The 18,314-nt window shown below is 36.7% G+C and overlaps 1 protein-coding gene across 1 annotated transcript in view; it reads right to left on the minus strand.

Moving 5' to 3' along the window:
- Positions 1-18,025, minus strand: part of MICU3 (mitochondrial calcium uptake 3) — a 76,965-nt gene extending 58,940 nt beyond the window's left edge. Inside the window, exon 1 of the mRNA XM_019664790.1 lies at positions 17,631-18,025. Coding sequence (XP_019520335.1) covers positions 17,631-18,020 — 390 coding nt within the window. The 5' untranslated portion in view covers positions 18,021-18,025. The remainder of the gene's footprint in view (positions 1-17,630) is intronic.
- Between the last annotated feature and the right edge of the window lie 289 nt (positions 18,026-18,314).

The raw sequence follows: 18,314 nt of genomic DNA on the forward strand, positions 1-18,314 counted from the left end.
ACAGAATTGTGTTCATTTCTCTCTCATAAGAGTCCAGAGAGGACAAGCTAGGACTGGAGTTGGGGGTCGGATTAGGGAGCTCTTTTTCACACAGTCATTCGGAGACCCAGGGTGATGATGATGGCCATTATCCACCCAGGAAGGTGGACGCAGCATGGAGGAAGTTCATGTGAGGAGCTTTTATAGACCAGGCCTAGAAGTAGTGTCAATCATTTCTGCTCACATTTAGTTAAAGAGAAGTGAGTCACATGGCCATACTTAAGTGCAAGGGATGATGGAAAATGAAGAACTGGGCATCTGCAGTCCTAACTATTATAGGGGAAGAGAAGAGATTATGGTCAACAGCTTGCAGTATCTGTCACATCAGGTTTTGGTAACAACATCAAGGACTCAGGGAATATAAAGGACTAGCAGAAAAACATTAGAATTATATATAGCATGTTTAACAAAGACTTTGAGAGATTCGCTTCCAAAACAAACCACATCTGTAGCCTCATGGGAGGTGAGACTTCTAAATCACCTTCATCAATTTTTCTGGAAATACTAACTTACTGTGATTCACTTATTGATAGTTCCACACATTTTATCCTCTGCATATTGTATTTCTCTTTCCAAAGTCTTAAACACAGCTACTTTTCGCTTGAAATTTAATGTTGTTTGCACTTACACGCTCCCAGCTTTGTTCTTCCAAATTTGGCAAAATGCTTCTGTAACTCTGACCTTTACACAAAACACTGCAGCGAGCTTAAGAAAACATTGGGTCTGGTCTTCTATCCTTGAATATTGAGAGATGTCGAATGTAAACAGGTGTTTTATGCTCCACCTCACAGACCTACTCAAGGTGTATCTATGAGAGGTTGAACAGTAATTACTGTCCAATAATTTAATTTACAAAATCTGAATTGAACCATCTATAGGTAAGAATATGATGGTCTTCAAATTTTTTATCTATGATTATAAAACTGAGCTATTACTAAACTAAATTTGGTGACCGATTATTATACTCAAAATATCCAGAGAAAATAACTAAAAAACTCTAAAATTTAAGTAACAGAAACAAATATATAAAATTATTCCCAAATTCATATGTATGTAAACTTAAGTTTTAAATTCTAACAACTTCATTTCTTTCATTTAGTAAAATTTACTCTGAAAATAAAGCATCATCAAACTTCACAATAATGAAACTACAGATTGTGTGATTTGACAAATAGTACCTTATTAAATGCAATATAATTATGATTTCTTGGCTTCATGTGGGCATATTCTAACTAGATATGTTAAAATTTTTCACAGAATGGGAACATATAGACATCCTAAGTTTAAGGTAAGGGATCACTGCAGTATTTTTAGATGTGGCAAATTTTGTTGACGAAATGGTATTTTTCATATCAAAAAAGATCTTGCAAAACTGCTATTGAAAGAAAACTACCCAAGCATTGGTCTCAGAGTTAGCACATAAATTATCTTAATTGTAAGTGCATGACCACACACCAGGAAAATGAAATCGTAGAAATCTAGAGGTAGAAGAGAATTTAAATTTGCCTTTACTCCTCATTTACTCATTTCACTCCTTCTAGGAAATTATTTTATGGGAATTATTTTTAAGTTTGCTAAAAAATGTTTAGGGAATCTTCTTTCTAGCTCCAGAAAGCTCTATCTTTTGTTTTACTGAGAAATGGAGGGCTACATTCTAGTTCTTTAATTTCAGTTTCCCTACTTATAAAAATGGAGAATTTCATGGAAATAAAACTTTCAAACACGCTTGTAAAATAATATAATTTATGCATAAAAATAAGCAATGATAATTTTCAGGTAACTCTGTGAATCCTCTAAGTCATGCTGGCATAAGTAAGATGAGTGTCTTAAGAAGTGGCAGCAATGATAAAAGTTACATTTTTTTTTTAATTACCGCATCTTTACAAAAGAAATAAAAATATGTGTCAATGCAATTATATTCTCTGGAATTTCCAAACTCAGACCTTTGTAACTAGTACTTAGATGTTACTTCTTAAGGTAGTGAAACTAGGGCCTCAGGCAACAGAGTACATCATTATCCTTCCTAAGAATAACAGAAAGCAAAGGTTCACTGCCAAGGCACAGTCTCACGTTACTTCAGGTCAGCAATTTGAAAATTTACTCTGTGGTAAGGTCTGGTTTTCCCAGGGAGGCAAGATTAAATGCCAGATAAAGGATTCACTACTTGACAATTAGAGAAACTGATGCCTACAAGCTGATAATATCCTAAAGAGGTAACTTGAAACAAATATATCAATTATCTAAACACTGTATAATGCATTACCTTTTAGCAGCTGAGAAACAGAGACATGAGAATGAAGAATGGAAGAAAAGAAAAATAAAAACCATTTGTATTAGCCAAAATATTTAGATTACTCATCTTTATAAGTTTCTTTTTTTAAAAAAACATTTGTTTTATATTAAAACAAATATTAATTTTTTAAAATAAAGAATGATTAGAAAATTTGCTTGACTACAAGTAGGAAGTTGAGAATTTGGTATTACACCTTTCCTGATATTGGCAGCTGTACCAACATTTTATAAAACATTAAAGAGCACATATCTTTTAAATGTGAGTTTTTATTTTATATTTTCTGGGCAAGAATCTTATGAGATGTATATGAAATTATATTCACATCTATTTTTATTCTAGCTAAAAACATGTTCATGGAAGTATTACACTTGGCTTTCTCAAATGGCTTCAGGCTTACTTAAAAGCTTCTAAGAAAGATAAAAGGGGTAACATTTTCTTTGCTTGTTGGGTGGTCGAAAGGTTAAACATCAAATTTGCAGTGTGGGAAAATCCCAAAGTACTCTAGGTGAAATTTTTTGATGCTTAGTAAATGTATCCATGTGGAAATACACACAGCTGCAGACCAGCCAATAGTATTTCCCTGGCTGAGATGAATTAGTAAAAGAAAGTTGTAAAATAGGAGGGAAAAAAAAAAAAAGAGTACCTGACCATTCATGACTTTAAAGTCTCCAACTGTATTATAGTAGCTTACATTGTAGGATTCTTCACACCATTTCTCTGCTGCTCTTTACAAGCTACTGGAGAGCACTCCCTACGATTCCTGTCTCTGATTTCCTCTACTTCAGCAGGTTGTCCCCTCTACCACTCCAGTAAAGCTGTATTCAAGGTCATCGACGACCTCGTTTCTAAATCCTAAGGTCAATTCTCAGTTTTCATCTTATAGCATCTGACACAGTTGAAACTCTCTTTTCCTTGAAAAAATTTTTCATGGTTTGTAAGACCATACTTTCCTGATTTTCTTCCTACTCCTCTGGCGGTTTCTTCTTGATACTTTTGCTGGTACTTCTCATCTATATAGTGCCCTATGTAGAGGACCTCCTCCCTTGTTTTCATCTATAATTACTTTCTTGATGATCTAATCTATGCTTTACATATTATAAATTCACTACCAAATCCAAATAGGAGGTCATTTGCTTGAGACAGTGCAAGGTGGGGTGTGCTGCAAGTACAGTGGGACACATCTTGGAATAGCTTTTGTGAGGATAAGGAATGGAGGGATCAGGGACATGTAAAAGGATTGTTGAACATGTCTCCTTGAGCACACGTTTCAGTTTCTCAAGGGTGTATACCTAGACAGAATTTCTGAGTTAAGTAAGACACATGTCAACCTTCAATTTAACACATAAGGTCAACCTATTTTCCAGAAATTTATACCTCTGCCATCAGAGTGTAAGAATATTGGTTGTCCCACATCATTGCCAACATCATCGTCAGTATTTTTAATTTTACCAATCTAATTGGTGCTTTATTCTGGTTATAATAGTGTTTCCCTATAATTAGTGATGTTGAACATCTTTTCATGTGTTTATTGGTTTTTTCAATAGATTTCTCTTCAAGTGCCTCTTCAGATCCTTTGTCCTTTTTTCTATTATGTCCTTTTTCTTACTGATTTGTAGATCAATGTTATATATTCTTCATGCTTATTCCTTGCAAGTGCTATGTAATATAAGTATCTACTTACATTCCAAGACTTCTTTGTATTTTATTAGATATTTTTGTTTTAATGAAGTGAAATGTAGCAGTATTTTCCATTCTATATTGTGCTTTTTGTCTTGTTGAAAATCCTCCCCTTTGTAGGGTCAACATTTTATTTTCATATATTCCTCTAAATATCTTACTTTTACTTGTCACATTCAGGACCCTAATCCACTTGATTATGTCATGAAGTATGCATCTAGCACTTTACTGTAAGCAAGCCCTATTCTCTTGCATATATTATTGTTCAATATTTGCGAACCACCATAGTTTAACTCCTTTCAAAATAAAAATTATTATTGTGATATGTAGTCACTGTTTAAGAATTACCCCATTTTTACCAATTTCTTCATTCACCATTGGTTTCTTGAATTTCACCCGTCTTTTTATGCTCATTTCTTCCTGATGTTCATTAGTAGTTCTTTTAATGATAATCTGAGACTAGTAAACTCTCTCAGTCTTATGAAAATAAATTCATTAATATTTTGTCCTCATTCCTAAATTATAATTTACCTAGGTATAGAAATCTATGTTGGCAGTTATTTTCTCTCAGCATTTTGAAGACATACAATAATACCTTGGGTTTGCAAGCATAATTCATTCCAGAAACAAACTACTCGTATTGTGAGACATCGCTTGTTTACCATGTTAAAATGTATTAGAAATGTTTGCTTGTCTTGCGGAACACTCTCGCAAACCAAGTTACTCGCAATCCAAAGTTTTACTATATTCCACTGTCTTCTGGATTCTCTCCATTGCTACAGATTAGTCTTCAGTCAGGGTGACAGCTATCCCTTTGTGGAAATCTTATCTTTGATTTTATAGTTTCACTATGACTAAACATATATTTATTTTTATCTATCCTGCTCAGGACTGTTTATGGTTCCCAAACCTGAGGACTGTCTTTGTTACTTTCTGAGAACTGTTCAGCCATTATTATCTCCTAGAATACTGCCTCTCTCATTCTGTAAAATCTCCTAGTCTATAACCCCAGTAGATGAATTTTTCAACCTTCTCTATTTTCCATGTCTCATAAACTGTCAATATTTGCCATTTCTTTGTAAGTGTATTACATTCTCTGTAGTTTCCTCAAAATTATCTTTCAGATTACTAATTGACTCTTCAGTTATATTTTATATGCTGCTGCCTAACCTATCCAACCTGCAACGGCCATATTTTACATTTCTAGAAGTTCTATTTGAGTCTTTATTATAATCTACCTATTCTTTTTCATACTGATTTTTCATTATGTATTTAACAATTTTAAATATACTTAATTTATAGACTCAACCAAATTATCCAATTATTAAATTGCTAGGAATCTAACCTGTTTGCTCTTTTTCATAGAACTTTATATATTTTGTAGTTTTGGATTATGAACTTTTCCTCGTCTAGATCTTATCTGTGGCCAGTGTGCAGGACATTTCCCTCGAAAGAACTGTTGCATTTCGTTCTGCCAGCTACATCAGCTTTTTTCTCTGCTTGGGTAATACAAGTTCTAACATTGAATCCAAATGAAGTAGTGTGGGACCATGTTTATACGTTCTCAGGAAAGTCCTTTTTTCTACTTAGAGACCAGACAGACATCTTCAAGTTTCCCTGTCATTAATTTGTACTGGGGGGCATGGTTTTTTTCTAGTCCATTCTTTTGATGCGGGCTCTGGCTTTAGGAAAATCTTGTCTCCTGTCCCCACATAGGCATTAACTCAAGTCCTTAGAATTCCATGAATAATGACCCATATATCCTCCAAGTAAGCCACAACAGATACTATTCTATTATTAGTTTCCTCTTTATTTCTGCCCTTGGCAGTTTCCCTTAATATATTATAAGTACAGTATGGTATTTAAAAGGATGTTTAAAATATCTTAAGGACAGGTTATGTAGTATTGCTAGAACCAGAAATCTAAACCATTTATTTTATTAAATGGGTATTCCATAATTTATTTATGTGCATTTTCATTTCATTTAAAAGTTATTTTCCAAGACAATATACAGTAATACCTTGGTTTGCGAGCATAATTTGTTCTGGAAACAAACTACTCGAATTGCAAGACATCTCTCGGTTACCACATTAAAATGTATTAGAAATGTTTGCTCGTCTTGCAGAACACTTGCAAACCATGTTACTCGCAATCCAAGGTTTTACTGTACTTCAAAACTAACAAAAACTGACTACCTATTACCTGTTCTCTAATTTTTCCTTCGAAAGAGTACTCTGATTTTTAGCTAGGCACAACACCACACATAATAAATGTTACATTTCTCAGGCTTTGTGGCAGTTAGATTAGGTCAATTGACTAAGTTCTGCCAAGTGAAATGTAAATTAAAGTGTTTTTTCTGAGACTTCCTGAAAGGCCAATTAAAAGGTACTGACTCAGCTATACAGGGAACAGTAAGTAAAGGCAAAGTCATTATCTTGACTCATTTCTCCTGACCCCAAGCCAACTGCTCTTTATTGCACCCTGCTTCACTTATTTCAACCTATGTTATTTCCATAATCACCTTAATCCCTGAACTTAAAGCTGTTGTGGAGGTTACTCAAAAGTAGATATGAACAAGGAGATCACTGTAGAGGGAGGACATAAGGGAAAAGAAAGGGAAGAGGGTCTGCACTTTCCCAAGCATGAGCTAAACAACTACATGAAGATCAAAATGGCTTCTGAATTAGGATGTAGTGCTGTAAGTGAAGCGGTACGTATACCGCAGTGTCTTCACCAATTTTTCTAGGTGAGATACCTCTGACCCTTCTGTCCCCCAGTACCTTGTTTTTCCAAAGGAATTAAACTCTCTAGGGAGCCACTCTGCTCTCCTAAATTAAGAAAGCACAACTGCAGATACTTGTATTGTACAGTACATCTAAGAATGCCACTCTCTGTAGATTCTAAGGGAACACTTCCTGAATAAAACATATCACCAAAATATGAAAGAGACATGTTTCTAAAACTTCTCTGTCAGCCTGTCATAAAACAATATATCCCTACTACCTAACTTCTCTTGCATAACTGATATTCAGATAATCCCTTCTCCATATCCTTCCAACTTTCATCATTCTACAGAAGACCAATGTTCAACCCAAGTTATGCCTTTAGCCATGTTCCAAATTCTGTTGGGTAAGGGTGTGGGTAGAGGACCAAAGACACAAAATGCTACCCTCCTATAATTTGCCAACAAAATGGCAGGAACCTTGAGAAGCCCTTCTGTTTGCCTACAGTTTTACAAAAATTAAAAAAATATCTATTATAATAATTCAGACTAAGTTCTAGATTGTAATTATTTGGTGATGTATGTGGGTAATATTTTTGATAAATATTTAGTTCACAAGAGCACCCAGTATTTGTACTTTTGACTAATAAAATTTAGAATATTAGATAAAAGTATTAAGTGTAGATTTTTAACCTTACTTCCTAAATAAGATGTCTTGACTTTGACTAAGTCATGTGTCATAAAACACTTGAATCAAAACATTTACTTGGCTTTTATGATGATCATCAGGTACTCACCAGGGTTAACAGATCTGAGGAGAACATGACAGACGTGTGTGATACCATGTTTGCCCAGTGCTGGGCCAAAAGGTTACTAAGACTGTGCTGTTTGCTGTGAGGACATAAAATCCTGCTGTGATCCATTGACGTGGATGCGAAGCAGTCTGAAGGAAGCCATGTGACACCAAAGATTGAATGGTGAAAGGAGGGAAAGTTTAAATCACACTGATCTCCTTTTCACCACAGACCTTAGTCCAAAAGCTGCCTATTATTGTCCTTAGGATTCCATCATTAAGCTTGATGGTAGTAATATCTCAAAGCCTTTCTTCATCTCCTGGGGACAATGAGTAAATGTACTTGTATGTACATTGAGAATTATAAATCATATCCCATTTTTAGATTAGTAAGAATAAATTTAAAGTGACTGGAAGAAGTTTAGACAATCCTATTTAAATAGAACTAATTTAATGGGTTGGAGCTGGCTTAAACTGGACCTAACCTATGACAGCCTTTCTGACATGATATGAATGAAGGCTTTCAGAAAAAATTTACTTTGATTGTTGCAAGCAGTTTGAATAATCCATTATAAGCCTTCCAGGAAGAGAGGTCATCCAAATATCTCACCTAATCAACACAACATCAATTGGGTCGATATCATCCTTATAAGAAAGCAGGAAAAAAAAATGGAATTATTTGAAATCCTTATATATACACTTCCTGTATTCTAAATTCTGGACACAGAGTTGAGTATTAAAATGGATAAAAGGCAATTTAGCGAATGGAGAAAAAAAGCAGAAAACATGGATTCTACTTTTCCAATTTGCAAAAAAAATTATTTAATTAGCAAACACTGACTATGCTAGTCAATTAAGTGATACAGCATTAAAGTTCCACATTTTACTTAGCTTATATAATCTATCAATACATCAAAGACTAAAAGAGTAAGGGTTACAGAAACACGAAGGTGAAGAAATCTATTGATAAAATCCTGTTTAGTACACAAATGACTAGGCATTTTCTTTAATACTAGATAAATAATGCCATAAATAGAAGTTGTTTTATTTTTATAAATACATTCTTTTCCAACACAAGAGTATTTACATTACACAAAATAAAGTTACTCAAGTTCTCAGAGTTTGGCACAATGACAGAAGAAAAGTGAGAACTAATATTTTCCAGTTTAAACTTGCCTATCAAGTTTAAACAAAAGAATAAAATAAGTTTGCTGTATTTCTTATGTAAGTTAAATATTACATTATGGGTTTAAAAAGTATAATTAGCTCTTATTACTAAGGTTTCTACATCTCAAAAATAGGGATAACATAAACAAGAAAGAATAGCAAAAGTTGTGTCCACGTAAAAATATTCATTGAAAAATTTCTACATTTTATAAGTTAAAAAATTGATTTTATCATTTTAAAAACTCATATTTAATCTTGCAAATACAAAACAGGAATAAATTAAGATTTCATGGTTTTCTAGTTTTTTAAAAATGGCTGTTTGAATTCTCTACTCTCCCCCAAATCTCTATGGTTACTCCACAAATTTCTATTTTCTTGCTCTCAGAAGACGATACCATTTTCTATTTCACAGAGAAAATAAAAGCCATCAGGAAAGAACTCCATCAGTTACTTGCCAATAAACATGTATACTGTCTGTCTCCTTCTATCCCTTCCTCCTATCCATCATTCCTATTAGCTAAGATTAAATAAACTCTTCCCGTGTGCTTTAACTTTCATCTCCCTTCTCCACCTGGGTCCTTGGCAAATCAATTATCCTCTCTTTCCTTTGGGTCTAGTGTTTCTCTTCATTTTTTCATTATTTAAACAAATTTCAGGGTTTTTCATCTAAAAAAAAAGAAAAAAATCAGCTCTGTGTCCTCTAAGCTACTGCCTTCTCTCCTCCTCTTCAGGGCCAAAATCATGAAAGGGTTGTCACTTACCTCATCCGTCTGCCTCACTTTTTCTTTACTCTTACTCTCAACATATCCAAATACGAGTATAATCTGATTTTCACTGCTGAGATCTCACCAAGATCACCATGACCTCCTGATTGCTAAATCCAACAAACACTTTCTAATTCTCATTTTAGTTGAACTTCCTTTGGTAGTTGGTGTTCAGTGTAACTGACTACTTTGTATTTGAAGTACTAACTTTTGTTGGCTTCCATGACTTTCCTGGCTTTCTTTTATCTTTTTGCACCTTACTTCTCAGCTTTTCACAGAGGTCCATTTCTCTGTCAGTCTTTTAAATCTCTGATGCTGGCCAGGGCTCTCTCCTTAAGTGCTTTTCTCTTCTTCTACATATTCTGAACAATGTCATTCACTCTTTTGACTTTTAACACTTGATGATTCCCCAAACTATTTCTATAGGTCAGATTTCTCTCCTGAGCTCCTGACCTATGAGTCCACCTGGAAATTTCCCTTCCGCTGTCCAAAAGACACCTTGCCCCACTGTGCAATTTAAAAACTCATCATCCATACCCACTACCTCCAACCTTTTCTTTCTCCTGAGGACCCAGTCTCAGTAAACTGCTGCACCATCCGCCTAGTTGCCCAAGATGAAAATCTGAATATCATTCTAGACTATTCCATCTCCCTCATCCCTAAATCTAATCAATGCAAACCTGTTGATCCTAGCGCCTTAATCTCTCTCCATTCTAGCAACTTCTCACTGCTTCTCTGCCATTTACCTGGAAAAGCCAAAACTATCTCTTGTCCAAAGAAATATTATGGTTAAAAACTGCTTGCCACGTCCCTTTATTAATGAAAAGAATATGAGAATCTAACAGTCTCATCTAAGAAGCAACAGCATCTCACCTGACCTCCTACTTTTCAGCATTGCATCCCTCCACTTCCCATCTGGTCAAAATGATATTCCTAAAATGCTATTCCCACAAATCTGTCAATGCCTCCCTATTATTCTTAAGATAAAGTTCAAATTCCTTAATAGGCCTTAGAAGGTCTGTACTTGTATATGCCTCCTGATTACCTTCTGAAGTCAGATCTCTCTAGCCTCAAATTTTCTGCTATACATCCATACTGACCTTCTTTCAGTTTTGGGAACACACTATGCTTGTTCTCATATGCGAGGTGTGATCAAACAATACGGTGAATGTTTAATAAAAAAAATTACAGTAAAAGACACATTGCCATTAAGCCCTCTCAAAATACTCCCCCTCCCTTCAAACACACTTATCCCATCGCTCTTGACACTTTCTGAAGCAGTTCTGGAAGTCCTCTTTCATGAGTATCTTTAGTTGCGCTGTCGTGGCTGCCTCGATGTCCTGAATTGATTCAAAAGGTTTACCTTTCATGGTCATTTTGACTTTGGGGAAGAAGTCACACGGTGCCAGATCCAATGAATAAGGTGGGTGAGGACACACTGTAATGTTTTTGACAGAAATTGCCATACCAGAAGTGATATGTGACATGGAGCCTTTCTGTTGTGATCACAATCACAACAGAAATGATGCTGCCGAGAGCAATCCAATAGAAAGGCAGGGATCTTCAATATAGGAAGTGGCACATCAAACCTTACTAACAATGTGTGACAAGTTTTCAACTTGTTCTGTGCAGTCAGTCGAGTGAGAGCTACGGTTGACAGAAGCTGTGTTTTAAAGTGTGCTGTAAATCATCCTCCATCATGACAACGCTCCATGTCACACATCACTTCTGATGTATGACAATTTCTGTCAAATAAAAACATTATAGTGTGTCCTCATCCCCCTTATTAACCAGATATGGCACCATGCGACTTCTGGCTCTACCCAAAGTCAAAATGATTCAGGACATCGAGGCAGCCATAACATCGCAACTAGACACTCACAAAAGAGGACTTCCAGAACTGCTTCAGAAAGTGGCAAGAACGATGGGATAAGTGTGTTCGAAGCAAGAGGGAGTATTTTGAGGGGGATGAATGACAGTGTGTCTTTTACTATAACAAATTTTTAAAATTTTAAACAGTCACCGTATTTTTCTATCACACCTCAGTTTGCTTTATCCTCCACCTAGAATACATTGTTTCACCCCTTCAGCTCCTTCTACCTAATAATTCCTACTCATCCTTCAATTCTCAGCTTAGATGTTACGTCCTTCAAGAAGCCACATTTAAGGTCCCAAGTATGGGTTCTATGTTCTTCCTGCATGATCCCATGGTATACTCTATTTTTCGCATCATATCACTTTACTATATTGCATTATAATTATTCTGTATCCTCTCTAGATTGTAAACTGCAAAAGAACATGAATTTTATTTCATCCACCACTAAATCCCTAGTACCTGCTATACTTCAATAAATATTTCTTGAATAAAGTATTTGAATGAACAAATGGATCAATGAATGGACAGATACATTTATTGTTTCCAAATAGGACATGATATTGAAATCTTTATTTTATAGCTATGAAATTGAAAGAAACTGCTTAACACATTTAGTCTTAAAACATATTAATCCTTTAGAAAGAATCATGTACTCTAACACATATGATTTTCCCTAATCCTTTCCAGGACCAGAAAATATAATATTCTTCAGCATATTAAGGACCACTAACATAATATATATCATTTAAAAGAGGAGGGGAAGGGGTTAAAGGAGCCATTTGCTGACAGGACTGTTACGTTCACAGCAACTAAACAACTTTTGAAAACTGATATGGGAACTGGGTGGTCAACAGTTCAGATATATAATTTTCCATGTGTAACCATCTCAAAATAAGAAAAACATTGGAGCATTTAATACTAAAAGACTAAGGACTCCAAAGAGAATAAATCTGTTATCATATCTTCTCATATGCTTAGAGAGAGAAAAACAAAAATGCACTCTGTATCTCCTATCTCATGAAATTGTCATTAGTTACTAAATTCACATTTGCTACTAATGCTATGACTCAGTGTCCAATCATTAGTCTTCACAGATAACACAATGAGGTAATACTTCCCTTATTCTACTTTGTGTTAGTTTAGATGATCTCCTAATCGCTAAAGTCAAATGCAAATTTGCATGGATGAGATGACTTTGTAAAAGCAAGGTTTCTAAAGAACTATATAAATAAAAATATTATAATTTATTTCTGGATTGAGAATTCATTCATTTAGTCATTAAATAAAAATTCATTAAAATCTTATGTGATACAAGGCTTATGTGCTATAAGGGGGGTGAATGAAACCTCCCTCAAAGGCGCTTCAAAAATTTAGGGTTAATGTAATTGTTTTAATAATCCTAAACGTCTTCTTTAATCTTTAGGGAGAAAATGGCATCCATTTTCAAAAATTATTAAAGATACATTATATATTCAATCAATAAGAGGACAGCTACATTTTACATTAGTGTTCATAAACAGTCCAGCCCAAAATTATATAAACAGAATTTCATGTGAAAATCAATTAGCAAGTCACATGAAACCCATATACTATTTCCTGAATTCCAATTAAAAATATAATCCAGTATTTTTATTTTTTTAATGTGGAGATTATATAGATCAAGAAAAAAAAAACAGTTCTACATCTTCATTGAAACTGATTACTATGCATTATTGGGCAATTTCTAAGTCTTGGAAGAGAATTAAAGAATTTTTTTAAAATTTAAGTTCAAGGTCATGTCAGTTTCATTTCCTGATTCCCTAATGAATCTGAATATAAAGGTATCCATAAAATGCTGTAACTATCTTTCATTGCAACCCAGAGAAGCAATGCTGTAACTCCTGGTTTTTGTATAACCAGAGAGGAATTTCCAAATTCACCCAAATTTTATTTTGTGATTTACTAAGGAAAAAAATCTATACTCAAATTGTTGTAAGTCAATCTACAACATGGTCAGGCCACTAGATGGGATGCTGGTAGACCTGGTGAATTTGTCACAGAGTGATTCAGAAAACCAAAAGAGGGGATCATCTAGTTTAGCTCCCATACAATGTTATTCTACACAGAATTAACCTATCTTCAGTTTCACATCTATGTGACTTCCCTCACGCTGTAAAAAGTTAGGACTTTTCTACACTTACACATCTGGCAAATTCTTTAATATTCTGGAAAGAATAAACATAACCTCATGTCTCAAGATATGCTGCCTTAAAAAGAGGCTGGAAAAGATAGGAAGTGAAAGAAAACTTAAAAATGCATGCTTATTGGCAATTATTACAGAAATATACAAAAGAGATAAAAATATTGTTCTCTTTTCCACGTAAGAGTAAAATTAAGTTGCTTAAAGCTTAAGATGAACAAATCATAAAATAGATGTTGTGTTCTGTATAATAAGTAAAAGACTGGATTAAAGTGTATTAAGCAATCTAGTAGATTTTTAAAAATTCCAAACCTGAAACAAAAAGGCAGTTATAGAACAAAAATTTTTTCCACTAATAAAAATAATGCCTTAAGGCTAAAACTGTGAGGTTCTGGACAGAATCTTATCAACATCTCTTTATAATATTAATAAAATTCAAGGCCATGTTTACTGAAAAATTTTGGCAAGCCAAACTTGCACAATTAAAATAAATACAGTGTCACGTGATTTGGTCTCCCAAAGCCTGGAATTTTGACCTTGACTGAAGTCTTCCCAATTCTAATGCTATAAATAGCTACTTTAGCCAAACAAAATATTAAACTATTAATTCTCACAGAATGTGGTTGTGTCTTTTCAACGTGTATATCCCATGCAAATATTTAGTATGGGCTTACTCATTCAACAAATATGTATTGCCTATCTACCAGGGTTAGGCCCCATACAAGGCAGTGATGATATAAAAGTAATCAAGTCCAACACTGAAACGGCTAAGACAAGCCTTAAAGACAATTAACAAAAAATTGCAAAAACCCATCATCTGGGAGTATACGATCAACAGGGATATTTTAACAAATCTATAGAGTTGGAGAAGGCTTTCCGGATTAAGTTCAGAGGCAATGTCTTTATACAAAAATCTTCAAACCTATGGTAATAGAACTGTATGTCTGTAGGTTACTGATGTTCTCACCATCAGATAAATTATTCTCATAACACACACAGGTAATTTATATGCTAGGCTATGTTCAATATAATATGCTGCTTAATTAAAAGAGGCTCTATAAATTAAAGGCTCGTAGCTATAGTTTTAAACATCAAAAGGGATTATTTCTACCATTTCAGGAAAATGAAATAAGCATAATAAATGAAGTGTCAACACAGGTTTAAAATATTTCTGAAAAATGGCAGATTGACCTTATGAGTTTCTTTCAATCTCTTCCTCCCAAAACCACATTAAAATCATAATAAAGGAAATTTTTTTTAAAAGGTGTAAACATACAGGAACCAAGAAAGAGAAGACCAAAACACTCAAGAGAATTCATCAAATTTTTATGAACTTGAAGAAATGGAGGAGTGATAATTGACCAAGGGGAGCAGAGGCAAAACCTGGGTGCTGTGGAGGACCAAAGGGAAGTAAGCTAATTTGCGGTACTGACCCCATAAAGAATAAAGCCTTGGAACACAAGGAGCTGCGGATACAGAGCAAGTGGTGAGGCTGAAAACAGAGGATTAGATAACAACATGTAAGTACACCATGGATACTCCCCCGAAAGACACGCTCTCACACATACGTGCACGTTCACCTGCATCCAGAAGATTACTGCTTCTCCTACCTCTCCTATTCTTTGGAGAAGCTCAATGACACCAGGGAAGATGATGTATAAAATATTGAAACCTGAATGCCACGCTAATGAAAAGCCCAAATAACCAAATGAAAAGTCATGCTCATGTACAAAGAGCTTCTGAGTGGCTCTCAAATATTGACAGGCAACAACCACAGATATATGGGGAAAACCTCCAAGATCAAAGTGAGAGCTTAGCTTAGAAAATCAAACATAATAAAAAAGAACATGGAAAAAAACAACAATGCATGGAGCAGAAGACTAAAAACAAAACTATGATTACATAATATCCTGATAGCAAAAAGAGAAATTTAGCAGCCATAAAACAAAATATTGGGTTGTTGGAAAAGTCATGATGTATGTTTTCTATGTTTTTCGTTGCAAAAATGCGTCATGACTTTTCTGACAACCCAATAGAAGGCTGTAACACATGAACATCAGGCAACAGAGAATAGTTCTTTGAATTAAAAAATTAGGATAGCTGAGATAAAACGTTGAATCTAAGAAAGATCAGAATTAGAATTAGATTAGGATCTGTCAGACTACTGGAGGATTCAGAAAAAGAAAACAAAATGGAGAAGAGAAAATTGTCAAAGAAATACTACAAGAAAAGTATACAGATCTTTCAGACATGAATTTCCATGTTGAAAGGGCCCTCAAGTACCTAGCACAATAAATGAAAAAAATGCCCACACAAACATCAGTTATTGTGAAATTTTCAGACACCGGGGATAAAGACAAGATTACAAAAGTTTTCATAGGGAAGGGGGGGAAGTTCAAATAAAAAAGGAATGATGCAGAATGTACAACTAGAGGCTTGGGAAGGGTAAGACCCAGGACTTTAATGTTATTTGACTTCTAAAACAATGTACAGGTATTTTTATAAGTAGTCAGCAATAATAATGTAAGTAAATAAGTACATAAGTAAATAAATGAATAAAACAAAAAATAAAACAAATTGATTGAATGCAGACTATATGCTAGAGGTGCCATTCTTTTTTAATGTATTATCTCATTTAACTCTCATAACTATGAGGAAGACACTAACAATCTCATGTTACAGATGAGGAAACAGGCAGAGAGAGGTTAGGCAATAATAGAACTAGTAAGTGGTAGAGCCAGAGACCCAGCTTTCTGAGTGTGATCTTTTAAAAACTGCATGATACTGTCTCTCAAATTTAAAAGTAAAATTAATTTTAGAAAAGAAGAAAATACTATTTCAATGTTTCCTACATTCCTAATCTGTTTCCAGATCAACTATGGTTGATTAAAAGTTCTGACTTGATCAATCAGGACACAATTTTAAGGTTATGTGTGCATGTGAGGGTATGTGTGTGTGTGTGGGGGGGGGAATGAAGGTTTAGAATATTTGCTAGTATTTTAAGTATTTGTTGTATATAAGTACTTTATGCTATGTATTTGTGATTTGCTACCAGAAGGTCCTTAAATTCCAAAACAAATGCATCAACAACATCCACCAAAAAAATGACCTCCATCAGATCACCACTGTGTATTTGGGCAAAGAATAAAGAGTATATAAATTTCATTGCTTAAAAACAGAATAACTGCCTTTTTTCTAAATTATTGTCATCTAAGCCCTTCACACTTTTCTAGTCTTGCAAGGAAAACATCCCTAGACAATTTTCCAAGTTATTTACATGACTACTTAGTAAATATACTGATGTAACACAAACATGGTTCCCCTGTACTCACCCTTGCCTGACACTCATCTTTACCTCATAGTAAGTACATAATGATACCTGAACATTTTCATTTAAAGTTTCTCTGTAGGAGTTAGCCTCAGTTTGGCTGTCCTATGGATCTGCTCACTTCTTGTTCCTAAAGAGGTTCTAGCTTTGGGGGTGATGGGGTGGATGGGATATACTATATTTTGAATAGTTTTTGTTTCTTTTCCAATCTTGTGACATCTTCATTCTTTCTGATCTATGATAAAGGAGGCTACACAGTTTTGGAATTTCGTGTCCCGGGGCTGATAAACTTCCACGCAATAACGCAGTGGCTTTTGATACCTCAGACCACTGCACTGCACCGCCTGGATCACTTGCTGTTGCCCGGCCCAGCCTGGTAGTTCCTTTCTCTATCATATGCAACCCTCCATTTTCTGCCTGTCATGCCCCCGACTTCTGAGTCGGTGTTTTGTTTTGTTGTGGTTTGGGGTTTCCGTTGATGAGTGGTAGCTGCAGCAGCCTTTAAGGTTCTCATGCATCAATGACAGCATCCTCTCTGTCTTCCCAACATCTGGGTGAACAGACCCAAGGCTGCCCGGCCTAGAAGGTCTCGGTCTTGGTCACAGGAGGTCCCCATCCAAGGTGCTCGCACTGCGACATTCTCCACTGTCCCGTGTCAAGGAGGCCCACAGTGTCAGGCGCACCCACGCACGGGTATCACACCGTCCCTCCCCGAACTCAGGTGGAACACCTGGCGGCCCTCGGGCGTCACCTGCGGGCTGGCCCGGCGCGCGCACGCGCTCGCGCACATACCGTCTCCTTGGCCGCAGCAACCGGGATGGGAAGCAGCCCCCGGCCGCGGGGCGGGTCCTCCGGCTCTACGTCCTCACTCTCGGAGGAGCGCCCGAGGGTGGGCACCGGCGCGGCGTCGGCCCTGGGGTCCCCATACAGCTGGTAGCACACGAGGCCCACCAGACCCCCGCCGGCAGCCGCTGCGATGCTCAGCTCCCCCCAGCGCCGCCGCCGCCTCCAAGCAGCCTCCGCCACAGCCCCGTCCTCCTCCTCCCGGCAGGAGAAGGGCCGGCCAGGCGGGCCCGGGGCCGTGCACACAGGCCGCCCCCACGGCCCAGGCAAGGGATGGTGAGGGGAGGGCGGAGGCGGGAGCCGAGGCGGCGGCCACAGGAGCCTCCGCAGCGCAGCCATAGCGGGGGCTGGGGAGACCCTGGAGGAGGAGGCTGCGGCTCGGCCCCGCACTCCCAGCCGCGCCCCGCCCCGCAGTTATAAATAACCGCTCCTGCCCCTGGGGGCACCTGACTGCGCGAGAACCCAGCACCGCGGGCTACGGCCAGGTCCGCGCAGCGCACGGGAGCCCGCGTGGGCGGCGGCGTCCCCGCGCCCCTCCGCTGCCTTGGCCCTTCGCCTCTGCTTTACGGACGGGGTGGGTCTTGGATCATTGGTGGCGTCCCTCGGAGAAAGTCACCTACCCTAACGGTGTCC

Source organism: Hipposideros armiger, unplaced genomic scaffold (genome assembly GCF_001890085.2).
Source record: "Hipposideros armiger isolate ML-2016 unplaced genomic scaffold, ASM189008v1 scaffold_430, whole genome shotgun sequence".
Lineage (NCBI taxonomy): Eukaryota > Metazoa > Chordata > Mammalia > Chiroptera > Hipposideridae > Hipposideros > Hipposideros armiger.